Source organism: Crinia signifera, chromosome 19 (genome assembly GCF_055691185.1).
Source record: "Crinia signifera chromosome 19, ASM5569118v1, whole genome shotgun sequence".
NCBI lineage: Eukaryota > Metazoa > Chordata > Amphibia > Anura > Myobatrachidae > Crinia > Crinia signifera.
The window spans coordinates 129,622,629-129,646,026 of record NC_139226.1 but is presented as its reverse complement, the minus strand read 5'-3'; the positions used below and the strand labels follow the sequence as shown (position 1 = coordinate 129,646,026).

General features: G+C 42.9%; 1 protein-coding gene across 2 annotated transcripts in view; it reads right to left on the bottom strand.

Annotated features, from left to right (window-relative positions):
- Positions 1-9,024: 9,024 nt before the first annotated feature.
- FAAP20 (FA core complex associated protein 20) overlaps positions 9,025-23,398 on the bottom strand; it is a 36,014-nt gene continuing 21,640 nt past the window's right edge. For both annotated transcript variants that reach the window (XM_083163332.1, XM_083163331.1), the window contains exons 3-4: positions 10,717-11,459; positions 9,025-9,216 (exon numbers count right to left, since the gene is read on the bottom strand). In XM_083163332.1, coding sequence (XP_083019458.1) covers positions 9,144-9,216; positions 10,717-11,459 — 816 coding nt within the window. In that variant the 3' untranslated portion in view covers positions 9,025-9,143. The remainder of the gene's footprint in view (positions 9,217-10,716; positions 11,460-23,398) is intronic.

The following is a 23,398-nucleotide window of genomic DNA, read 5'->3' as shown; positions in this document are numbered from 1 at the left end:
TATGGAAAAATCTTGACCATCGCATACGATTTGGTCGCATCCGATCCGATTTCTAAATCGGATGCCCAGATACTACATAAGTACCGAATTTTGGTTTCACTTTCTGTTTAGGAGTAATTTGATCCATCGAGTCGCCACTGCCAGTACTTTACCTAAAAAAGGTGAGGGTCTGCTAAATATAGTTGTTTTCTTATAATTCAAGCTAGCTAAGTATCTTCTATATGATTGTGTAAGGTCTGTCCGGTTTCCACAATGTGTTCCCAGTAAAAGCTGGACCTTGGAACCCAATGACTCCCATTGTGAGCAAGGAAGGCTGGAAAGATTTGGAAGAAGAGGTCCAGTCACTGGGGTAAGTGTGGGGGAGAGATAAAGGGACTGTGACCCTGGAATTTGGTCAGGATGAAGGTGGGTTTGTGTAGGGCAATGCTTCCCAAACTAAGTCCTCAAGGACCCCTAACAGTTCATGTTTCCAGGCCACCCAGAACAGGTGTACTCCTTATTCACTGAAACATTTTAAGAGAACCGCATTAGTAGATTATATACCTAAAGATTCTGTGAGGAGACCTAGATTACCTGAACTATTAGGGATCCGTGAAGACCAAGGAGGTTATTCTAATGGACTTGCTCCCCCACACATTCGCATGGGGCGCGATGTTTACCATCTGCGCATTTATGTGCAGATGCAAGCAGGCATGGCGAATTGCTTGTTCACACCTAGCAGTGCGGGTGGGGGGCGACGTTGAAATGAAAACGGTGGGCGTTTTCATTTCCAATGACGCAGGTGTGGGGGGCCGGCAGCTGATGTCAGATGCTCGTCCGCTTCCCTCACAGGGTGCACGCGGACCTAAGACCCGAGAGGCGTCTTAGGTCTGCTAGCACTGCAGATATCATTCGATGCTCGGCGACCATCGAATGATTATATCCCCGCACGCAAGCTGCAAATCGATGTTTATGCTCTTCGTGCGGGTGGCGTTTAATCCACATGCAAAGCTGCTAATTTCACAGCTTTGCGCATGGACCAGAATAAGGTCCCAAGTTTGGGAACCACTGGTTTAGGGAGAGGGCAGTAGGCCAGGGCTGCGAAGGACGGTGGGGCAGAGAAGAAGATTACAAAACATTCTCCTAGCGTTCATGAAACCATAAAAGCATTGGTTTAAGATGTTTTAGAACAGTGGAAAAGTTATGATCCACTGGTTTTCAAAGTGACACCATTTTGTGTTTCTCGAAGTTGAGTTGATAAAATTATAGCGCTTGCTTGAGTGTAATAAAGTTATTGTTACACCAAGAAGTGTCCACGTACAGCAGGAATGGGGGAACCTTCGGCTCTCCAGCTGTTGTTGAACTAAACATCCCAGCATGCCCTGCTACAGTTTTCTATGCTAAATATGTTGCAGGGCATGCTGGGATGTGTAGTTCAACAACAGCTGGAGGGCCAAAGGTTCCCCATCCCTGGCATACAGCCTTGCATCATGGCACAGCAAATCCTGCCACAGCCCCTCTCCCGCTATGCATATGGTTCAATCTGGGAATGCGCTATAGAACGCGGCCATATAAAGACATCTGTAGAAAAGGAGCAGCAAAAGCTGTTTAGAGCGCTGGTCTTGGTTGTTTTACTCAGGGTGAGCTGCTGCAACTAGGGATTAGTCAGATCCCTGGTAAAGCTTGCAAAGAAAAAAGGAGGACAGTTGCAGCGCTCTCAAATTTTAATGAGTTGATTGCTCAATGTAAATAACACATAAAAATACAATACATATGAAAAATAAAAAATTGCGCAAATAGTTGCATATAAAAATAAATGAGTATCTATTAAAACCAACAAGTGGACCAATTGTGTATGAAATATATATAACCTGCTCTGGTTGATAACCACTCGAGAAGGGCACTGGAGTCCAAGATAGAGTCCCAATTTGTAATCCCAAGGTCGCTGGAGGTGTCCCTGGCCCAATGGGGCAATTGATGTTGCTTGTAGGGATCCTCTCTAAAGTGCGAATATAGTGCAGTTGGGAGATGGGTGGGGTACTCCAAATTGTAGCAAGCAAGCCGTGATCTGTTTACCCCAATCCGGATAAATGCGGGGAGGCTTCTGTAATGAAAGTGCTCTGTGCCTTGGAGGTGAAGTTGTTCCCCACAATTGAAAACGGTGGTTCTTAAAGTCCCAGAAGGATTCAGCAGGATAAATTACACAGGGGGTCACACTTGGTCACCAACGCGTTTCGCTGTCACAAGGGACAGCTTTATCATATTTACCTTGATAAAGCGGTCCCTTGTGACAGCGAAACGCGTTGGTGACCAAGTGTGACCCCCTGTGTAATTTATCCTGCTGAATCCTTCTGGGACTTTAAGAACCACCGTTTTCAAATGTGGGGAACAACTTCACCTCCAAGGCACAGAGCACTTTCATTACAGAAGCCTCCCCGCATTTATCCGGATTGGGGTAAACAGATCACGGCTTGCTTGCTACAATTTGGAGTACCCCACCCATCTCCCAACTGCACTATATTCGCACTTTAGAGAGGATCCCTACAAGCAACATCAATTGCCCCATTGGGCCAGGGACACCTCCAGCGACCTTGGGATTGCAAATTGGGACTCTATCTTGGACTCCAGTGCCCTTCTCGAGTGGTTATCAACCAGAGTAGGTTATATATATTTCATACACAATTGGTCCACTTGTTGGTTTTAATAGATACTCATTTATTTTTATATGCAACTATTTGCGCAATTTTTTATTTTTCATATGTATTGTATTTTTATGTGTTATTTACATTGAGCAATCAACTCATTAAAATTTGAGAGCGCTGCAACTGTCCTCCGTTTTTATATACAGACATCTGTAGGTATGTGTCATCATTGTGGAGATCTGAGGGGCATACATTCATTATATATGGATTTGCTCCTGCTGCATGTGTGCTGGATGTACATATTAAAGCAGCATTTATTTGTCACTATTTTCATGTAAGAATTTATTGATCACCATCGCTGTAAGGTTCTTTTTCCGGTCTCAAAATACAAAACCAAAACCCTAAATGACCACCAATCATGACAAGAAATAGATCTATCCTTGCCCTCACTGAATACTTTGGTGCTACAACAGTGTTATGGCTGGGGATCATTATTTTGGAACACACACACAACTCTCTAATCTATCTGTAGTACCCACAGTCCTCCTTGTATGGACCTGTATGCCATATTGGGCACAGATGTGTGCAATCCGCTTAAAATGCATCAACACGCAGTATTGCACATGGAGATGTTGTGTTACAGGGGATTCGGCATGAAAAGCCGGCGGTCGGGATCCCGGCGATCAAAATCCCGAACGCCGGAATCCCGACAAGGGGGGGGGACGTGGATCGCCCCCCCTTGTGGGCTCGCTGCGCTCGCCATGCAGCGGGCCCGGTGCCTCGCTACGCTCGGCACACTAATTTATTCTCCCTCCGAGGGTGTCGTGGGGGTAGAAAGTGTCGGGATTTTGAACGCCGGGATCCCGACCGTCGGGATTTAAACTGCATCCCGTTACAGGAGCTCATAGCAAATACTGTTGCTCTGCATATAGACACTTACTGAGAGGGAGCAGATATTGTTTTACTGTTCAGAAAAGGAATTGGAATACAAAGAAACCCAAGTTTGATTGTAGAAAATTAATTCTAGAGCACCCATCACCACCATGTAATAATCCAACAGTCATTGTACTTTCTACTGCAGATGGTTCCTCCTGCAGAATATTACATGGGGGTTCAGGTGTGCAGGGACTATGTGTTACTACGCCTTTTGAATCCGGTTTCAGGCGTTCCTCGGGACTTCATTCCAACCAACAGCATCCCGCTGACCACAGAAACAGCATCAAAAATCCATATTTGTGTTTGATGTACAAAGCTGGAGGCCTGCGAGCCCCATCAGCCTTGTCTTCCTTTCAACTTCCAGCCAGGGGCCAGTGTATGAAAGAAGTTGTTTATCCAGATAACTTTTTTACAGAACTCAACTGGAAGCAACCAAATGCCACCAGCTCCATTATAGAAGTGTTGGATAGGGCAGGAGAAAGATTTAGCAGTCGAACGGGGCTTTCATGGCGCAATAAAGAGGTATTTTCTAAGCGATCTCACTAGACAACGCTCCTACAGTACATCGCTCTGTATTGGAAGGTGGTATTTTAGAGGCAGCACAGCCGACCCTCCAATGCCATAGAGGTGTATACATACTGAGCTGCACATCTAGATCAGTGTACAGTGGTCAAGCTGGGTAAAAGTGAAGTTTATGTCCAGCTTTAATCCTAGAAAATTAATGTCACACTACAGTACCTCCTAGACCAGTGATCCTCAAGTACCCCCACAAACAGTTCACGTTTTCCAGGTCTCCACCCAGAATCGCAAGAGAAATAATAAGCTCCACGTGTGAAAAACGTGAACTCTTGGGGGGTACTTGAGGCCAGACGTTGGGGACCACTGTCATAGACCCTCCATTACAGCCCCCTCTTATGATTAGTCCTACTGCCCACACCTAAGTTATTGAACAAATCTGATTTGTGATTGGAGGCCATGGTGAAAATGGCTACATAGCTCCGGCCTAAAGTAAGTGAACCTGGGCAAAATCTTTGTCCTAGGTGACATTACTCCGCTTTTATATAAGCTGCAATCAGAACATGTTCCTAAAGGAATTAAATATAAGTCTAAAACCATTATATATATTGCGGACTACCCTCTAATACAGTGTACGCAGGATGTTTGGATTAGTAGCTTCTTGATTGTTTCAGAAATGAATGTATAGGAAGCGACACAATGAGCCACAATGACACATTTACAGGGGTAATACCGACCAATGCAATTTAACATGGCAAAAATTGGATATTTTGGTTTCAATTAGCAGCACAAATTAACCCTTCTTTAATGCAAATTTTTCTTTGCAGCCCCATTTATATGCATCCCAAATGTATTAAGTAGTAGCTCTGACCTCCAACAGGATTTATTTTTGGTCACCTAGCAGGAGCACAGGTGTACTCATTACTGATGTACAAGATTCACAGGCAGAGACAATTATTTCACTTTGTGTGAGGAGACCTGGAAAACAACAGGGGCCCTTCAGGACTGCGTTAGGGGACCACAGATCTAAAACTGGCCATACAGTACACTAGTGTGATTGGCCATTCCAGTGGCCAATATCACATGGGTTTGACTTTCTATCCAATGCACAGTCCCGTGCGGATCGGAGTGGGAGATCAGATGTGTTGCACCTCTAACTCAGACAGCCTCACAGCGGTGTGGGAAGGGAATACATATTGTGTGTGACTTCTCCCCTTGGAGGTTTTAAGCGTTTGTTTGAAAAAAAAAAACTTCTACTTATCACTGCGGCGTGACTGCTGGGATGAGCCTTCTCCAATTAAATTGCACATTAAGCAGGAGTGTGAATAGCAAAATAATAATACAAAAAGTACATTAATTTAACACACACAAGTACGCCCCCAATATTACAATATTAAAGTAGCTTGTAAAGGATTATACATAGGGGGGGTTATGTTTGAGGAATAGAATGGTTTAAATTATTTATTCAATGTAATTTATGCTGTTTTCCCACTGCAGACCCGTTTTAAGTTACAGGTAATCTTAAACGGTATTTAGCATTCCCACTGCAGCAGATTACAGTTTTAAATGCCATTTAAGTACCATTCCCGGTACTCTTTACCTAGAAGGGCGCCCGTCGCGGGCATCGCGGGTACATTTATGTGTGGCCGCGACGCGATGCCCGCGATTTCCCATTGAAACCCATGTTAAACATGGAAATCGTGTCGGTCGCGTCGCGGCCAGCCATAAATGTACCCGCGATGCCCGCGACGCGATGCTCACGATTTCCCATAGGAATCAATGTTAAAAGGCGCGATGGACCCGATTTTACTGTTAAATAGCTCAATTGACCCGATTTGGCCATAGAAATCAATGTTTAATGGGCCACAGAGCCCATTAACCCTTAAATGTCCCCCCCAATTTTTAACGCCACCCCACGATCCACGCGAACCCGAAGCGTGGCGAGCGCAGCGAGCCCGCGAGGGGCGGCGGTACGCGTCCTCCGACCTTTTCATGCCCTACTATCCACTAGGGCGTGGAGTGAGAATATAATAGTGTGGCGAGCGCAGCGAGCCACCGAGCCCGAAGCGTGGCGAGCGCAGCGAGCCCCGCGAGGGGACGCGGATACCTTCACAGTTATACGCGTCCCCTCGCGGGCTTCACAGGTGTCCGTGGCGACGCCGACACCTGTGAAGCCCGCGAGGGGACGCGTCTACCTGTGAAGGTATCCGCGTCCCCTCGCGGGGCTCGCTGCGCTCGCCACACTATTATATTCTCACTCCACGCCCTAGTGGATAGTAGGGCATGAAAAGGTCGGAGGACGCGCACCGCCGCCCCTCGCGCGCACCGCCGCCGCTCGCCACGCTTCAGGTTCGCGTGGATCGTGGGGTGGCGTTAAAAATTGGGGGGGACATTTAAGGGTTAATTGTGCTTATTTGGGCTCTGTGGCCCATTTAACATTGATTCCTAGGGCCAAATCGGGTCCATTGAGGCATTTAACAGTGAAATCGCGGTCAATCAGCCTTTTTAACATTGTTCCCTATGGGAAAAATCGCGGTCATCGCGGCCATCCCGATTTACCCCCGACGACCGCGATTTCAATCGCTGGCGCCCTTCTAGGTAAAGAGTACCCCATTCCCATTGCAGGTAAAACGTTTTAGCTCTTCAAAACGTTTTTACAACACAAATGAGTGCCTGTGACTTTAATGGGCTTTTCAGGAATAAAAAGGTGCACACCCACAGTTGTTTTCACATAATAAAAGGTGGGGGAGGAGCCAGTGGTGCGTACAAATCCCGCAGCCGTCGACATTTGTGCTATGTGTCGGCTCAATTTAACCCATGGTGGACAGTAATATATACATTGCTGGCCAGTGCCAGCTATGTATATATTACTGCCTAATAACTAAATCATTGGTGCCTGCAATATATAGATTGCTGGCATGTGCCAGCAATCTATATATTACTGGCTTAGGTTTGTCATTGGTGCCCAGTGGTTCCAGAAATATATAGATTGCTGGCATGTGCCAGCAATCTATATATTACTGGCTTACAAAATAAAATATTGGTGGCCAGTGCTGCTCCGTGTGGAGCAGGACGGAGGGAGGCGGGGCATGTGGCCGGACCAGCGTCGCTAACGGCATCCAGCCGCAGCAGCAGCCAGCCGGACACAGCGGGGCAGCGTGGACAAGTGAGTATAACAGGAGGTGGGGGGGGGCGGGGGGTGGCAGCGGGGCGTACCGCCGGGCTGAAAGTGGTTAATCTTTCAGCCCGGCAGCGTACATACACTGAGATGATGGCTGAAAAAATCAGCCATCATCTCTACCGTTTAAGATGCATTCCCATTGCCTCTTAAACGGTAGATTACCGTGTAAAACTCTGCTTTGGAAACGGGTTGAAATACCGTTTAACTTTAAACGGTATTTCAACTCTGGCGCTTTCCCACTGCAGCCTTAAACAGTATTTTGCCCTCAAAAATCGGCAATATACCGTTTTAAGGCTGCAGTGGGAAAGGGGCATTACTTAGTTATTTGTAACTGTTTATTGTTCCAGTTGTTTCCAGGTTATAAAAATAGAATGGCTGTGTATAAGAAAGCATCAAGCCATCCCTGGTGTCTCTCTCCTTGTGTAAATGTTCTTACCTTTTCAGACAGGATCATTTCCTCCTTGTTACATATGCCGTTAATACAGATGGAAGAAAATGAACAGAAACATTATGCTAATTTTATAAGAAAAACCATTCATACTTTTCTCCACGTAAGAAGTGGAATAATACTATATCAGAGATTATGCAGTAGGAAGTTCATCTTAACGACCAAAGGAAAACGTACAGTATTGGATCATAAAACCCAATACCTGTATCCAATTACAGTGGTCCACATTCCATGCACCCAAAGTCCAGTAGTCAGACCTGCATGCTGTGGGACTACATAAACCCGCATGCCCAATAGCAAAACTGGTAGGTCAGGTTGGTACAGTATGTGTAGTTCTAAAGACTGGTAAATTGCCCCGTCTGCTTATATAGGCAAGTTGTTGCACTAGAAGTAGACATACCAGCATACCCTTACATAGTTCTGCTGTTAAAGCATGCTGGAATGCCACATGTTCCCTTCCCATGGTCCAACTACAGAATAAGGAGATGCTCATGCAACACAATTCCAGCAGTGCTGGGTCCTATATTCAATGCCCCAAATACTGTATGCTAGAGGAAATGTTTGAGTTATACCGTATTCTTCATTTTAATAAGATTAATAATAATAATAATTCTCTGAGACAGAAGCAGCCCAGAGAGTGAACCGGCTCCCTTCAGGCACAATTCTAAAACTGGTCTGGTGGGGGAGGAGCCAGTCGCACTGAAAAAATTTAAAGTGCTGGCTCCAGCTATCACCCATCTATGCCCAACGGTCTTGAAGCTTCCAGTGTCCCCTAGTGGCCGAAGAAGAAATGTGAGAAATTGAAAGAGCAGCCTCTGCCACTCTACATTAAATAATAGTAAATGCTGGAGCTGTAGTGACACATAGCACATTTTGTTCTCACCCTATTCTTAATCTTCCTTAAAAAGTGTGTAGACTTGTTTAGAAATTGCACAGTATTTTGTATATGTGCTACAAAAAGTCACATATGTAAGATATGAAAGTAAAAGTTATGGTGTGTACACGATAAAATTCAGCATACAATTTTGATGATATAGTCAAAATTGCATTGGGATCGCATGCAGATCGCACAGGGTTTTTAACCTTGAGATACCGATGCACGCCACCGTACAGCACAAATCGATGCCAGATAGACAGGGCTGCATTGACTATATAGTGCAGATCTGTACTATATATAGTCAAAATTGCTGGCGTGCCTTCTGACTTGCCGTGCCATCCGATCCCGATGCGATACGATTGCATCGTGTTCGAATAGCACGGTCATCGCCCGTGTGTACACACTATTACACTGATTTAATGATAAACTGTCACTCATGCCAAGCAATGATTTAATTGTTTATTTACACAGAAAGCACCAAAGTCAGCAACACACGGGAATCTGGGCAGGTCATTTCAAAATATCAAGGAGTTAAAAGACACTTTCAATAGATATAACACTATATTACCACACCACATCGACAGTTGTTTCTGACAAGCATTGGGCCAGATGGCTGTCCATATCAAGCTGTGAAAACCTGAGCAAGGAAATAAAACAAAGGTTTTTAATATGTAAAATTAGGTTTTCTGTTTGAACACCATAGTAATATATCTGTACCTTACAAAGTTTTACATGGAATACCAACTATAATACTGTACATCCTAATGAATGGGATGCTGTAGCCAGAATGCCAGGATCCTGACCATATGCGTAATTATGCCGGGGAAGATTAGGGTTAGGGGTAGGATTCGTATAGTTGCCAGTACTGCTTGGTATTATGGCAGGCAAGATTCTGACCGCCGGTAGCCTGTACCAAACCTACTTTACATAAAGGTAAGCTATACAAAGATACCAGTGATTCTGAAACTATGCCCTCGAGAACCAAAACAGATCACCTAGCACAGTGGTTCCCAACCCTCAAGTACCCCCAACAGTGCACGTTTTCCAGGTCACCAGGCAGGTTGTTGGGGGTACTTGAGGACCAGGGTTGGGAACCACTGACCTAGCAGGTACACAGTGTAGTCATTACTCAGTAACACAAATTAAAAGATCTTCAGGTGGAGCTAATTATTTCACTTGAGATTCTGTGAGAACGCCTTGAAAACACAAACTGCTTAGAGGCCTACAGACAGATCTTAAGCATATACGGTTTATATTACATTTCAGACACTGGCAACCTATATCTTGCCAACAATTCAGATACTATAGGTCACAATATTCCCTCAGATGGACATTGCATTATTTAGTGTACTCTATATGTGTTTATAGAATGGTCTACATTGTCTAGGTCAGGCATGTCCAAACTATGGCCCTCCAGCTATTGTGCAACTACACATCCCAGCATGCCTTGCCATAGTTTTAGCATTCCCTAATAGCAAAACTGTGACATGGCATGATGGGACTTGTAGTTTCACAACAGCTGGAGGGCCATAGTTTGGACATGCATGGTCTAGGTCAGCGGTGGGGAACCTCCAGCCCGCGGGCCGTATAAGTCCCCCCGGAGCCGGTTTTTGTGGCCCGCCTGACGGCTGTACAGCGAGTCTCATACAGGGGAAATCTCGCGAGAGCTACCGACCTCTCGCGAGATTTCCCCTGTATGAGACTCCCTGCACAGCCGCCAGACCACACAGACCTCCCTACGGCAGCCGCCGGAGCGTGGGACGACTGCCACAGGACGATTTGTAATTTTTTTGTAAATGGCCCCCAGGGCATTATGTCTCAATGTAAACGGCCCTCGGACACCAAAAGGTTCCCCACCCCTGGTCAACATGATAGGACATGAAAAAGGTCAATGTGATTTTTTGGGTTCTCATTTTTAACACCCGAACATGTTGACCCCCAATTAGTGTAGGGCGTACCTTCGCATGGTTTGCTTCACTTACCATGCTTCAGGCACCATACTTTAACATCCACTTGGACTCATTTGGATCACCTGTCAAGGTCGACCCTTTGCATGTCAACATTTTGGTGTTGAATTATTGACTGTCAACCTAGATATTGTAGACCCATCAACCAGATACAGTAAATGTATACTCACCCCTTTGGAAACTGCATCAAACATATGGGACAGTTCTCTAAGGAACCAGTGACATCTGCTGATTTATCTCCTTGCTGTGTCTCCTGCAATCTTGCTGAAGTGCCCTCTTCTGCATTCACAATGACATCATCTTTAGACTGTGGCTCTCTTCTCTGCAACTTCTCCACTACTGTGGGCCCCTGTTGTGTCTTTTGGATGGCTATGTTCTTTTCTATAGATACAACAGTAGGCCATAAAGAAAAGGACTGTTTTTTTGATGTTTGTAACTTTTGGGTTTTATTTGTGGAAATGTTTTGTGACTTTTGTGGCTCGTTATTGGTCTTTATGGAAGTTCTTTGCGAGGTCTGTGGCTCCTTGGCTTTCTTTGTAGAACCTTTCTGTAATGCCTGAAGATCCTTGGCTTTCTTTGTGGGATTATATGAGGTTTCTGACTCCTTGGTTTTCTTTGTGGAACCTTCACTAAATAGCGGTTTCTTTTGATTTGATAGCAACACAGCCAGCCTATCATCTAATTGGCCAGTGGTGTCAGCGGAGAGAAGACTTGGTTTTGGAGATGTAACGGGGATAGGATCTGATAAGGTCTTCGAGTTCTGCTGTTGGATTCCAACCTCTGAATGAAGAACACTGGGCTGTTCTCTAGAATCACCAGCCGAGACATTTGGCAGCGGAACCCATTGAAAACTCTGCTCTCCAACTGTAAACACTTCTGCTCTGGTTGTCTTCTCCATTTGTTTGGCAGTAAGCTACATATAAATATATTGACAATGTTATTTGATATGTTCAATGGGGAAACAGCGATATTATACAGTGAAAATTTATAAGACATTGCCACATACTGCCAGGAAAGATGCAATGGCCAATACAATTGACAAATTCATGTAAACTTCACCTCAATGGGTGTGGTATAGCTCCTAGCAATGTATAGTTCAGGGGTGGAGAACCTTTTTTGTGCCAAGGACCGTTTGTATGGAGGTTCCCCACCCCTGGTCTAGTCAGTCTATTAATAGGTTGACACAAATACCTTATTTGATCAATGTCTAACTAATGCAAGCCTAACTTTTGTAAATGTTTAACAAATACAGGTCTAACTTTTGTCAATGTCTGTTTAATGTACACCTGATTTTTGGTGGCGACCTACTGTATTGACTGGCTGACTAGACATGGTCAGTCGTCCGGAACCCAAAAATACTGTAGAAAGGGTCATTACCTGTGCAGGATTTATGCGAGGTCGGTCTTAATTGATGTTTGATCAATGATGATTAGCACTTTGAAATTGATCTTCCTTGATGTTAGACTTCCAGGGCTAGAATTTACAAACATTTAAAAATAAATGTGTGTTTTAGCTCTGGAAGCCAAACGTCGATTAAGAGCTTTTAAATTCAACCAACATTGACCAAAATCGACCTTTAGCAAATATACCCCTTAGAGGGAATTCAACTCTTGGTCAAAATTGTTGGCTTTGCACATGCCCGATAATTCCCATCCAGCAACATCTGTGATTTTGCTATGCACCACGATTAGGTGCGGTAGAATTTGCAATGTTGGCGTTTATAAGGTGCTGGGGTTCTGCCCATCCCCCGAGCACATCACTGAAACCATTATGTGCTTTACAGTCAGATATTAGCAAGTACCCAGCACTACTAGTGCCATAATTAAATTGATACCCATAAAATTGATATACCCATGGGAAACAGGGCCATACTGTACCTCCAGCCTGTAAAAGCAGTTAATCCAATGAATAAGCTTCACCTCTAACCATAAAAGCACAGCTAGTATAGAAATGCCAGCAAGGAAGTGAATGAGAAGATATTTGACCTTTTCCCTCTATTTACCATTTACCCATAGTAATGACACCACCTCAACATAACCATCTTTTCATGTGTCAACCCATTGACTGACAACAGACATTGTGGGACCATTATACCATAACTCAGTGGTTGTCACTGTGTGCGGTGGCACCCTGGGGTGCCTTGGAACACTTGCAGGGATGCCTTGGTCTAGTGGTCCAGGACCAATTCAAATTATTTATGATCAATGTAATAGTGCTGGCGGCTGCCTATCATAAAGTATGTAGACAAACTGAGGCCAATCGTATCCCTAACCAGATGATTAAACCTAAGGATGACATAAACACAATTTGCTTAACAAATTATCATACTCTAGGGCAATCGAATCATAGTCATAGCTGCAAAGAATACTGCATCCAGGGAAGACTCACAGAGATAATCAATTGATTTTTACATTACTTCCAGACTTCTTAACAAATATTGTTTGGAGATTCTATCCTCAATATATGTATGTAAATTAGATGCCCAAAGCTTTAGAGCCCTGGACAGTGATTAGACCAGAGAGACACAGCGGATGTAGAATGTGCCTTACAAAGCGAATTCTCCATCTTTCTGTCCCATCCTTGAAAGCCACACCGGTATCGTGGTTTTGGATGTAAGTTCTGCAACTGCGGCATCTACGTTTGGAATCATACACCAACTCAAAAACTCATCTTTAAAATGGGTACATCTTGTCAACTCGGGTACCGGCTCCCATTCTTTTATCAATAATTGCCCTTACAATCTTATGAACTGTGAATGTTTTTCCTTGGATCTGTCCTCCGAATGTGTCCCTTTCCTCTGAAGTGCCAGGTACTTTTTTGTAATTCGTTGCCTTATAAATGTTAGCAAACACTCCACTAAATTGAGGTTAAAAGGATCTGGATTCCTCCAATTCTCCCGACTCCCCAGTGGAATGGTCTTCAACATACTCCAGTTCATCTGATGATTCCTCTCCATGACTGGAGCCTGTCTGGGATCTGGACCTCTTGGGATTCTGCATCTGCAGCAATTCCTCTTTAGGCACGAAAGACTTTCATCCAGTTCCTTTGGTTTTAAATATGTCCGATTGTTCCACTTTCTCAGTTGGCTTAACCTGACAAGTTTCACAATTCTCACAGAAAGTTTTTGTTTGAGCAAATACTGGATCTTGTCACATCCCATAGACGAACTGGATAAGTATTTTTTGTTTCTGCTGTCCTTTTATAAACCAGAGAAGTAGGCACACTAAAAAAGAAATAACATCTACACCAAGTACCCGGCTAATGAGGAGAAGGCCGATTAATCTTGCTGGGTAACACAGACTGACCCTCTGCAATGTAACAGGCAGAATCCGGTCTCTTCAGGCTTTAAACCCCAGAGGCATAAATAATCAGGGTAGCCGAGCGGAACTAATATTCCCTGCCGGGTTTCTGGGGGTACACATTATGCGGCGCACTTTAAGAAGCGCCAGGCGTAAGTGAAGGCGCACACGGCTTCCAGCTCCTGCCAGGAGAAATTATTCTCTGCTGCTTCCCGCAGTTTCCGGGTGTACAGCACCGCCACTGCCAGCCCCCAACCCAGGATGACCCTGGCAGGCGTAACGGGGGTCAAAGCATCCAGGCACTCAGGACCATAACTAGGGTAATCCTTACCCGAGTCATAACTTACGGCAGGTAACTTTTTTTTAAATGCAAGGAGGTAGGAATCTCTTTAAAGGCCACACTCCTCCTGCACTCTCTTCTCCCCAGGGAGCCACCCCAGCCAGCTCCTGCTGGATAGCGGTAACCCTGCTTGAAATAAAAGTAACAACCCTACTCTGTCCTGACTAGAACGGAGACAGGAGAAAAAGACACAGGGGAGAAGGAGGTAGGGGGCTATTATACCCAAGGAGAGCGGTCCCAGGAAAATATCCTGTCTGACTAGGAGGAGGGGAATATCCCATGGTCATGGCTGCCATGGGGATAGTAGAAAAAAAGACGCTTGATGTCAGACATACATGGTACCTGGCGGTTCTCTAATAAAAACGCATCTTGCTCAGAGCATGGCGTATTGAGGCTAGATGTATGAGGACATCTGTAAGCTGCATGTACATACTGTACACAAATAAATAAAAATGCTACCACTTATTTCTTTTAACACTTCCATCAATTCTAGCCTGCTACTGGTAAACGCAGTTCACTATGAAAGTTCAATGCAAACATATGCAGTTCACAAGTTTTCCATAATACGTTTAGCTAATACATGACAAATTCAAACTTTCTACAGATGCCTATTTGAAACCCACATATAAAACAGCACCATACAAAAAACATGTGGACATAATGTCGTTTCTGTGTATTTTTTACTTGAGTTTTTCATTTGCCATAGTAAAAACACACACACACTGCAAATGTCGGAGTGTACATACGGTATTCTAACATGAACAGTATTCAGCCAGTAGGATGTCCAATCCAATATACTGATTAATACAAGGACACAAAACTAAACTCAAATAAACCACATTGTTTCCAGTCCAAGAATCCAAAGACTGTAGATTGGCGAAGTTTTAAGACTTTAATTCGGCAGCTGGTACCATTCAATGCTCCCCAAGTATTATGTATCCCACCCAAAAGAACAAACGAAGGCACTGCTTTCTCAATAAAAGCACCATAGCCATAGAAACAGTAAAAAAAAAAAAAAAAAAAAAGCAAAACTTAAGAGATATTACCCTCCTCACCAGAATAATAAGAAAAATAAATTGAACTTAAAAACGGGGCAAATTTGCAACAACAAAAAAAATGTGCCAATACAGCTGGAGGCCATTTAGTACCATATAAATTGTTTTTTTTTTTTTTTTTTTTTTTTTTTTTAAAAGACTTTTTATTGGATTTTTGAGCATAATATAACAAAGCATATAATAATATATTTGTGTTCATTCTCAAGCATTAGTTTCACAATAGGATACAATAGGATACAATAAAATACATTCTAGGTATGTATTTTTATGTCATTTTCTCTGTTTCTTCTTGACACATATTAAGAACATTATGTGAACCCCTTGCTTATCAAACATTTGAAGTAATTCTAACTTTCCTATCTATCTATGAGCTGTTGTATTTCTTTGTGACATAGTCTTTCCCGAAAGTTAGAGAAACGTTCAGCTCCCTAGTTTTAACTAAGCTTGTATATCTTTAACCAACTTTTATCTAATTACTAACAAATATATTTATTTGTTCTAACAAATTATATAAAGACATAGACAGAGAGGAGGAGGGGGAGGAGGGGGAGAGGGTAAGGGGTGCAGTGTTCTTTTATTCATATATCTTTTATGCGCATGCCGTAAAATTTAACTATTTCGTATCAGGTATGTTTGTTTCAGTCATGTTTGTTTCAGACATATTTGTTTCAGTCATGTCGGCGTGTCTTCTTCTTTTCGTTCAGATTCCCTTCAACGGGGGAGATCCACTACTTTTGAAGTCTATATGGCCAGTTTCCAGTTCCCTAATTTAAACTTCTGTTAAAGGACCGATGAAGAGGGTATTTGATGGGTTCTATTCTCTGCAAGACCTTCCGATATCAGCGGGTTAACTCTGCTCCAAGAAGAAGTTTCGAAGTAATTTAAAATAGTAAATCTGGACTCTTGATCTAATGATATTATGTAGTTATGCCATTTTGTTTGGAATTTATGAATAGAACTGCTTTCTTGTACAATAATAGATTTTAAGTCGAAATATAAATATTGAAGCAATAAAGATTTCAACTCTTGAATACTGGGTGCTTTCTTTTTTATCCAATATTTTAAAATTAATTTCTTCGCTAGGGTAAAGATTAGAATAAGTATAGGGGTGTTCTGTGAGCTAATGGGATTTTCATTTTCTGATTGAAGCTTCAAGAGTAGGCAGACTTCAGGTGTTGCTTTTAGCGAGGTTTGTAGTATAGAATTGGTATAGATTATGGTTTTATTCCAGAATCTGCGTACTTTTGAGCACTCCCAAAAGCAGTGAATAAATTTAGCATTGCTCATTGAGCATTTGTAACAGTGTCCTGGGTCATCCACTACCATGTATTTCCTTTGGGCTGGAGATATGTAGGATTTGTGTATAAATTTTAGGTGTGTTTCCTGGAGATACGCCGAAGTCAGATATTTGGTTAGTGAACAATAATTTTCGATGAGTTTTTCCGGATATTCTATTGTGGAGGCAATATCAGGTTGCCATTTATTTGTTAGATTTTTAATTTGGTTTTCAAAGGGGAAGTTGGCTTCTATTAAATGGGGATATAATAAGCTTAACTTGTATTTCCCTGTCGTTCTGTAATGTAAAATATGGAGGATTGGGTGGGGGGGGGAGTTATTATTTGTTTTTAGGTTTAGAGTTTGTGCGTAATGTCTTACTTGGAGATAAAGATAGAATTGTGAGTTCGGTAGCGCATACATTTGTGCTAAAATGTTGAAAGGCATAATCCCGCCGCCTGGGTCGAAGACCTTGGTCACGAGAGACAAGCCACTTTGTTTCCATTTCAGAATTGTAGCATTCGAAAGGGAAGGGGGAAAACCAGGGTTTCCCCAGAGCGGAATATAAGGAGAGGTACGTGGATCTCGTTTAAGTTTTTTATTTAGGTAGATCCAATTTAGGTATGTATCTTTAAACATGATATTATTTAATATTGCTTTTGGGATATCTGCACGCTTCTGATGTAATAAAGCTGCTGGGGAGAATGGGTAGAAATTTGCGCAATCAAGCTCATTGTCGGTATAGACAGAGTGTTCCAGCAACCAGTCGCCTGCATATCTAAATAAGACCGAGGCCGTGTATGATCTGAAGTCTGGAATTCGTAGCCCTCCCTGCGCCTTAGATAATGTTAACCTCTTCAAAGCGATCCTTGCCTTTTTGCCTTTCCACAGGTATTTCGAGAAAGATGAATTTATTTTTTGTATGTCTACCTGTTTCAAGGCCAAAGGTAGGAGTTGAATAAAATAAAAAATTTTGGGGAATACAATAGACTTGATTACCGCTGCTCTGCCGAGCAGTGAGAGAGGTATTTGATTCCACGTTTCTAAGAGTGTTAAGGTTTTAGATATAATTTGTAAATAATTAGCTTTATATAAGTTTTCCGTTTTATTTGTAATATTCACCCCTAAATATTTTATCTGTGATTGGGCTATTTTAAATTTGTTAAAGATGGGGTCTTTGGACAGATCTGCTGTATAGTTCCCTATAAGTAATAGTTCAGTCTTGTCCACATTAATTTTATACCCCGATATTTGGCTAAATTCTTGGATCAGAGATAAGATAGCAGGTATTGACGATTGAGGTTTAGTGATATACAGGATCATATCGTCAGCAAATAGTGACAGTTTTAGTTCTAATCTATTAATAAAAATACCTGTAAATTCTTTAGCTTGACGTAAAAGAAGAGCTAGTGGCTCTATGGCCATAGCGAACAAAAGGGGAGATAAAGGGCATCCCTGCCTGGTACCCTTAAGCAAATGAAAATAGTCTGATATCTGCCCATTGCTTACTATTTGAGAGACCGGTTCTTTGTAAAGTAATTTGATGTAGCTGATAAATTCCGCAGGTAGACCAAAAAGTTCCATTGTTTTGTGCAGATGAGGCCATAGAACAAGGTCAAAGGCCTTCTCTGCATCAATAGACATTATAATGCCTGGTGGAAGGAAGTCCTTACTATTTTGCATTTTCTGTATAACTGTTATTGCTTTACGGACATTTACAACTGAATGCCTTCCCATTATAAACCCCGACTGGTCAGGATGTATAATTAAAGGCATTAAGGGTTTAAGTCTGTCTGTTAAAATCTTAGCTAAAATCTTATAATCGGAATTCAACAAAGAGATCGGTCTATACGATCCTGGGTTGGTCAAGTCTCTTCCTGGTTTCGGAAGGGTTTTGATGAATGCTGCATTAAAAAGGGAGGGTAGGGATTTAGTTTGTAATATATGATTAAGGGCCTTAGTGAGGGGTTGAAGTATTTGATTTTCCATTAATTTATAAAAACTATTTCCAAATCCGTCAGGGCCCGGTGCTTTACCCTTTTTTAGATTTTTAATCACCCGTGCGACTTCCTCCGTTGTTATGGGTTCTAAAAGTGGAGTAGTTTTGTCCGTGGGAAGTTTTGGGAACTTGATTTTTGAATATAGTAAGGTAGAGACGTTTTCCTGGGCTTTCTCATTTAAATTGGAGGCAGGCATATGGGAATATAAGTTTGAATAAAAGTCCTTTAGAACTTGGACTATTTGTGCGTTAGATGTAGTCATTGTCCCGTCTGCTAATCTGAGGGGACTAACTGTAGCCGGGCTCCTAGTTCCATTAAGCATATTTGTTAATAGCTTACCCGTCTTGTTTCCGAAACTATGGTAGCGATAGTTAATACTATACAGGTATTTATTGCCTCTATTGTGCAGGTATTCATTCAGATGCATATTAGCTGTTCTATAAGCTTGGTGATTTGTGGTATTGGGGTTTTGTTGATAATTTATATATACTTGCGTTACTTTCTGTTGAAGCTTTAAAAAAGTTGATGCATAATCCTTATTTAGTTTAGCTACATATGATAAAATGTTTCCTCTTAATACTGCTTTCGCAGCGATCCAAAACAGAGCGGGGTCGGACTCAGCATGTGACTGGTTGTTGAGACAATATTCTCTCCAGTCTTTCTTCATTTTTTCTTTAAACATAGTAGATGTGATAAGGTGATTTGGGAACCGCCAGGTGGATCTACCGGAAGGTTCATCAGAGATTAATATTTTGAACCACACAAGCGAGTGATCGGAGACTACAATTGGCTCAATTTCAGTGGCTGTGACTCTCGGGAGCAAGGCCTCCGACCCCATTGCATAATCGATCCTTGAGAATGTGCGATGTGCCGCCGACTGGCATGTATATTCTCTTGCTGTGGGATTCAACACCCTCCATATATCCATAAGTCTTAGTGTTGATGCCAATTGTGGAACTCCTAGTTTAGGTAATGTTGCTGCACGTGTGTTGTGATTTGATCTATCTAAATAAATGTCAGAAGTAAGGTTTAGGTCTCCACAAAGAATCATCTTCGTGTCTATATATGGGGTTAAGTTCCTTATTAAGCTTTGATAAAAGGACTTTTTGTATATCGTGGGGGCATATACATTACAAAGGGTGTACAAGTGCGAATTCAGGGATATCTGGGCTATTACATATCTTCCCTCTGGGTCTTCTATTTTTTTAACTAATTCATATGGGATGTTCCTTTTGATTAATATTACTACCCCTCTCGCTTTTGAATTATAACTTGCAGCAGCTATCATTTTCCAACCTAACATTTGTAACTTGACCATCTCAGCGGGTATAAGATGTGCCTCTTGAATATACATGATGTCCAATTTCAATTTATTCCCATAAACTAATATCTTACGCCTTTTAGCTGGGGAATTGAAACCGCCCACATTGAGGGATCCAATTTTCAGTTCTGCCATTTCATGCAAAAAGGGTGGAATAACACGCCGACATGCCTGATCCGATGAGTTCTTTTGATATCAGGATCGTCACTGCATTTAGGAGAAGGAAGATACAAAAGGGGGGGGAAGACAAGACAACAAAACACAATATAGATACATTTAAACATTTTGAGCTCGATATTCGAGCTACTACTCTTTCCGTTGCCAAATGTCTGGCTGCAGCCCAGTAACTGCAGTAGAAATATAACGTTTGTGTGACCTGCACACTTTATCATTTAGATCCGAGTTAAGCTCCCTCCGGATCGGCCTTTAAACTAGAATGAATACATTTAACCTTCTGAACCATATATATGGATATGATGATGAATATGATGATGGAAGTGGGGGGGGTGAGGATAATTGGGAGATAGATGGGAGAGGGTAGTTTAGTAAGAAGGGGGTAGATCCTAGAGAAAAGATAGGATCAAATGGTGCCAGAGGGGGAATGAGAGTTATGGAAATGGAAACATATATTTTCCTGTCTACGGTAGAAGTATATTATAACATTTTTACTCTATTAACAATCTTTTAGACCCACTAGAAGAAGAACATATCTTATGGTAATGTCCATTTTTAACGGGTTGACCTCGGGAATTTAAAGGATACTCTCACTCTCTTTTTGAGCTTCAGGGAGTGTCAGAGATATTTTCCCCATTGTGGTGAATTTTGCTCCGTAGAAAATCAATTGCGTCCGCTGGCGAGGTAAAATCCCATTGTTTGTCCATGTGAAAAATTCTCAATTTAGCAGGATAGAGTAAAGCGAATTTAACTTTCTCGGCAACCAATCTGCTGCATATAGGTGAAAAAATTTTACGGGCCTTAGTAACTTCTGCCGAGAAGTCTTGAAACAGTCTTAGATTGTTGCCTTCCCATTTTAGATTTGGAATTTTCCTTGAAGCCCTCCATAAGGTCATTTTATGGACATAGCTTAAACATTTAAATATTAATACTCTGGGCCTAGTATCTCCAGGGCGTGGGGGGGGGCCCAATCTGTGCACTCTCTCAATAACCATCGACGAACACTCTTCTTTCACATTGAGCAGTTGCGGGAGTGTGTCTCCTACGAAAAGATCAAGGGCCGGGCCCTTGAGAGATTCTGGTAGCCCTATTAATCTCAAATTACTCCTTCTAGAGCGATTTTCAATTTCTTCCAGCTTGTTAGTGATGTTGTAATTTTCTTTCTCAAGCCTTTTTATCTCACACATGGCTCCAGCTAAATCATGTGCAATGGCCCCTACATTATTCTCCACAATGTCCACCCTGTGAGTAAGGCTTTGTAGTTGGGATGTGATATCGCTCACTGCTTTGGCTAACAGGGGAGCCATCGTGGACGTAATCGCGTCTACCATGTCATCATATGTTAAGGGTACAAGGTTAGGGGATTGCGGGAAGTCTGTCTCTTCCTCTTGATTATCTGGGGTTGCTTTTTTCTGTGCAGGAAGGTGTGTCTCTGATTCAGAGGTTTTTGAACTCCCAGGGCCTCTTTTTACCTGTATCCCGCTCTGTTGTGCTGAGCGCTGAGGCAGTGGGGTAGATTTAATTCTGTCCATTTCGATATCGTTTGAGGGGTTTGAATTATACAGGTTTCAGTCGGTGTCAGTGTTGTGCTCTATATAGAGCCGTGGCCTTATCCGAGCGGGAGCTTGGTAAGTTGTTACTTAGTCCATGACTGTATTATAGTACTTATATTCTAAAGATCACCCTTATTTATGGGGATTAGTGCTGGACCTTTAATTGTGTCTCACAGGCTTGTGTCAGGTTATGGTGCCAGTCAGTCCCTGTTGTCCTTCTATGCTGCAGGCAGTGATCTTTTCTGCTTATGAGTTTTTGTGCTGATTTATTTTTGCTGCCTGCTTTATTATTGCAGGGAGTTTTGCAGGACTGGAACTGTGGGAGAAGTTAAGCCTATAAGGACAAGAGGTATAGTTCTCCTTTTCACTTAATCACTGATTATGACACCCCTCTCGTTAAGTCTCACTATGCAACAGGGAGCCTTTATATTTCCTGGTTCTGGGATATCTGGTTGTGTGCTAGTGTCCCTGCCCCTTCCAGCTGTGATAGGGGTATCGTACAGTACCTTGGCTGTATCTGTCTGGCACTGCTGAGGGTCCAGGTGGTTGCTTTAATCCCAGATGGAAGCTGTTTAGGTGTTCTAGGCTTTTGTTGGGATGAGGGGAGTCCGTCTCAGCGCGTTCAGACTGGGCTGCGCCTTCCAAGATGGCGGGCGCTACTGGCAGGCCTCAAGCGTCGCAGCCTGCAGGAGGGGAAATATTCCCTCCCCGGCTCTGCAAACTAGCTCGGGCGGGTCAGGCGGTGTTCCGACGGCGGCTGGTGCGTCTAGAGGTGCCTTGGTGTCGGGTAAGCTGTTCGTTTTTACAGCGTCCTCCGGAGCTCAGATGGAAAGCCGCTGCCTAAGATGGCTGCCAAGCCACGCCCCCCACCATATAAATTGTTATTTAACTACAGTATTTTGTGAAACAGCCTTTTATTTGCAATCAACTATAGCGAGAATGGAAAAATGGAATCGGTTTTTTTATTTTTTTTTATTTTAATAGAACATCTTCACAATCTGTTCAGGTGATAACCACGTTCCTAGAGTGTCCGTCATCTACAAGCTAAATCCCTGAGCAGAAGCACTTAATACATAGTTACAATTTAATCCGATGTCTATCGATCCACAATATATTATTTCAACACCTCAGCACTGGATAAAGTGTCACATTCTGGATTTCAGACTAATAAAATAATAAAAAAAATGTCCACACAGGAAATACGTAAGAATGACCAGCAGTCAGGCTGCCGGAAGTCAGAGTACAGATGCCCGCATACCGATAGAGGGAATCCCAATGGGGTCCGGAAATTATACTTACCCTCTCCTTGGCTCTCTCACGCAGCCCAAACGTATCTTACCCCCCTCCATTTCAAACTCGCCCCTTGTACATGCCGAACAATGACCCTACACACTGCCTTTACCTAACCCTCCCCACATAGCTATATTTGGGATGCCGGCAAGTGGGATTTCGACATTGGCATCCTCATCGATGTCGGGGTTCCAGCGCCGATCTTGTGGCCGCAAGACGAGATACCGGCATCGGTAGACTGACTGCTGAAATCGTATCCGGCCAGGATGTTAACTGCGTCCCCCACACAAGTGTAGAGTCACTACTGAGGTTTCTAGGAGATAACAGCATATATATATATATATATATTAGATACACTGGGGGCGGCGGCACTCGGAAATAAAGACAGTAGACGGCAGCTCTTGTGACCGACGTTTCAAAAGCGCTGTGGCTTTTTTTATCAAGGTGCTGTAATAGTGAGAATAGTTCTCACTATTACAGCACCTTGATAAAAAAAAGCCACAGCGCTTTTGAAACGTCGGTCACAAGAGCTGCCGTCTACTGTC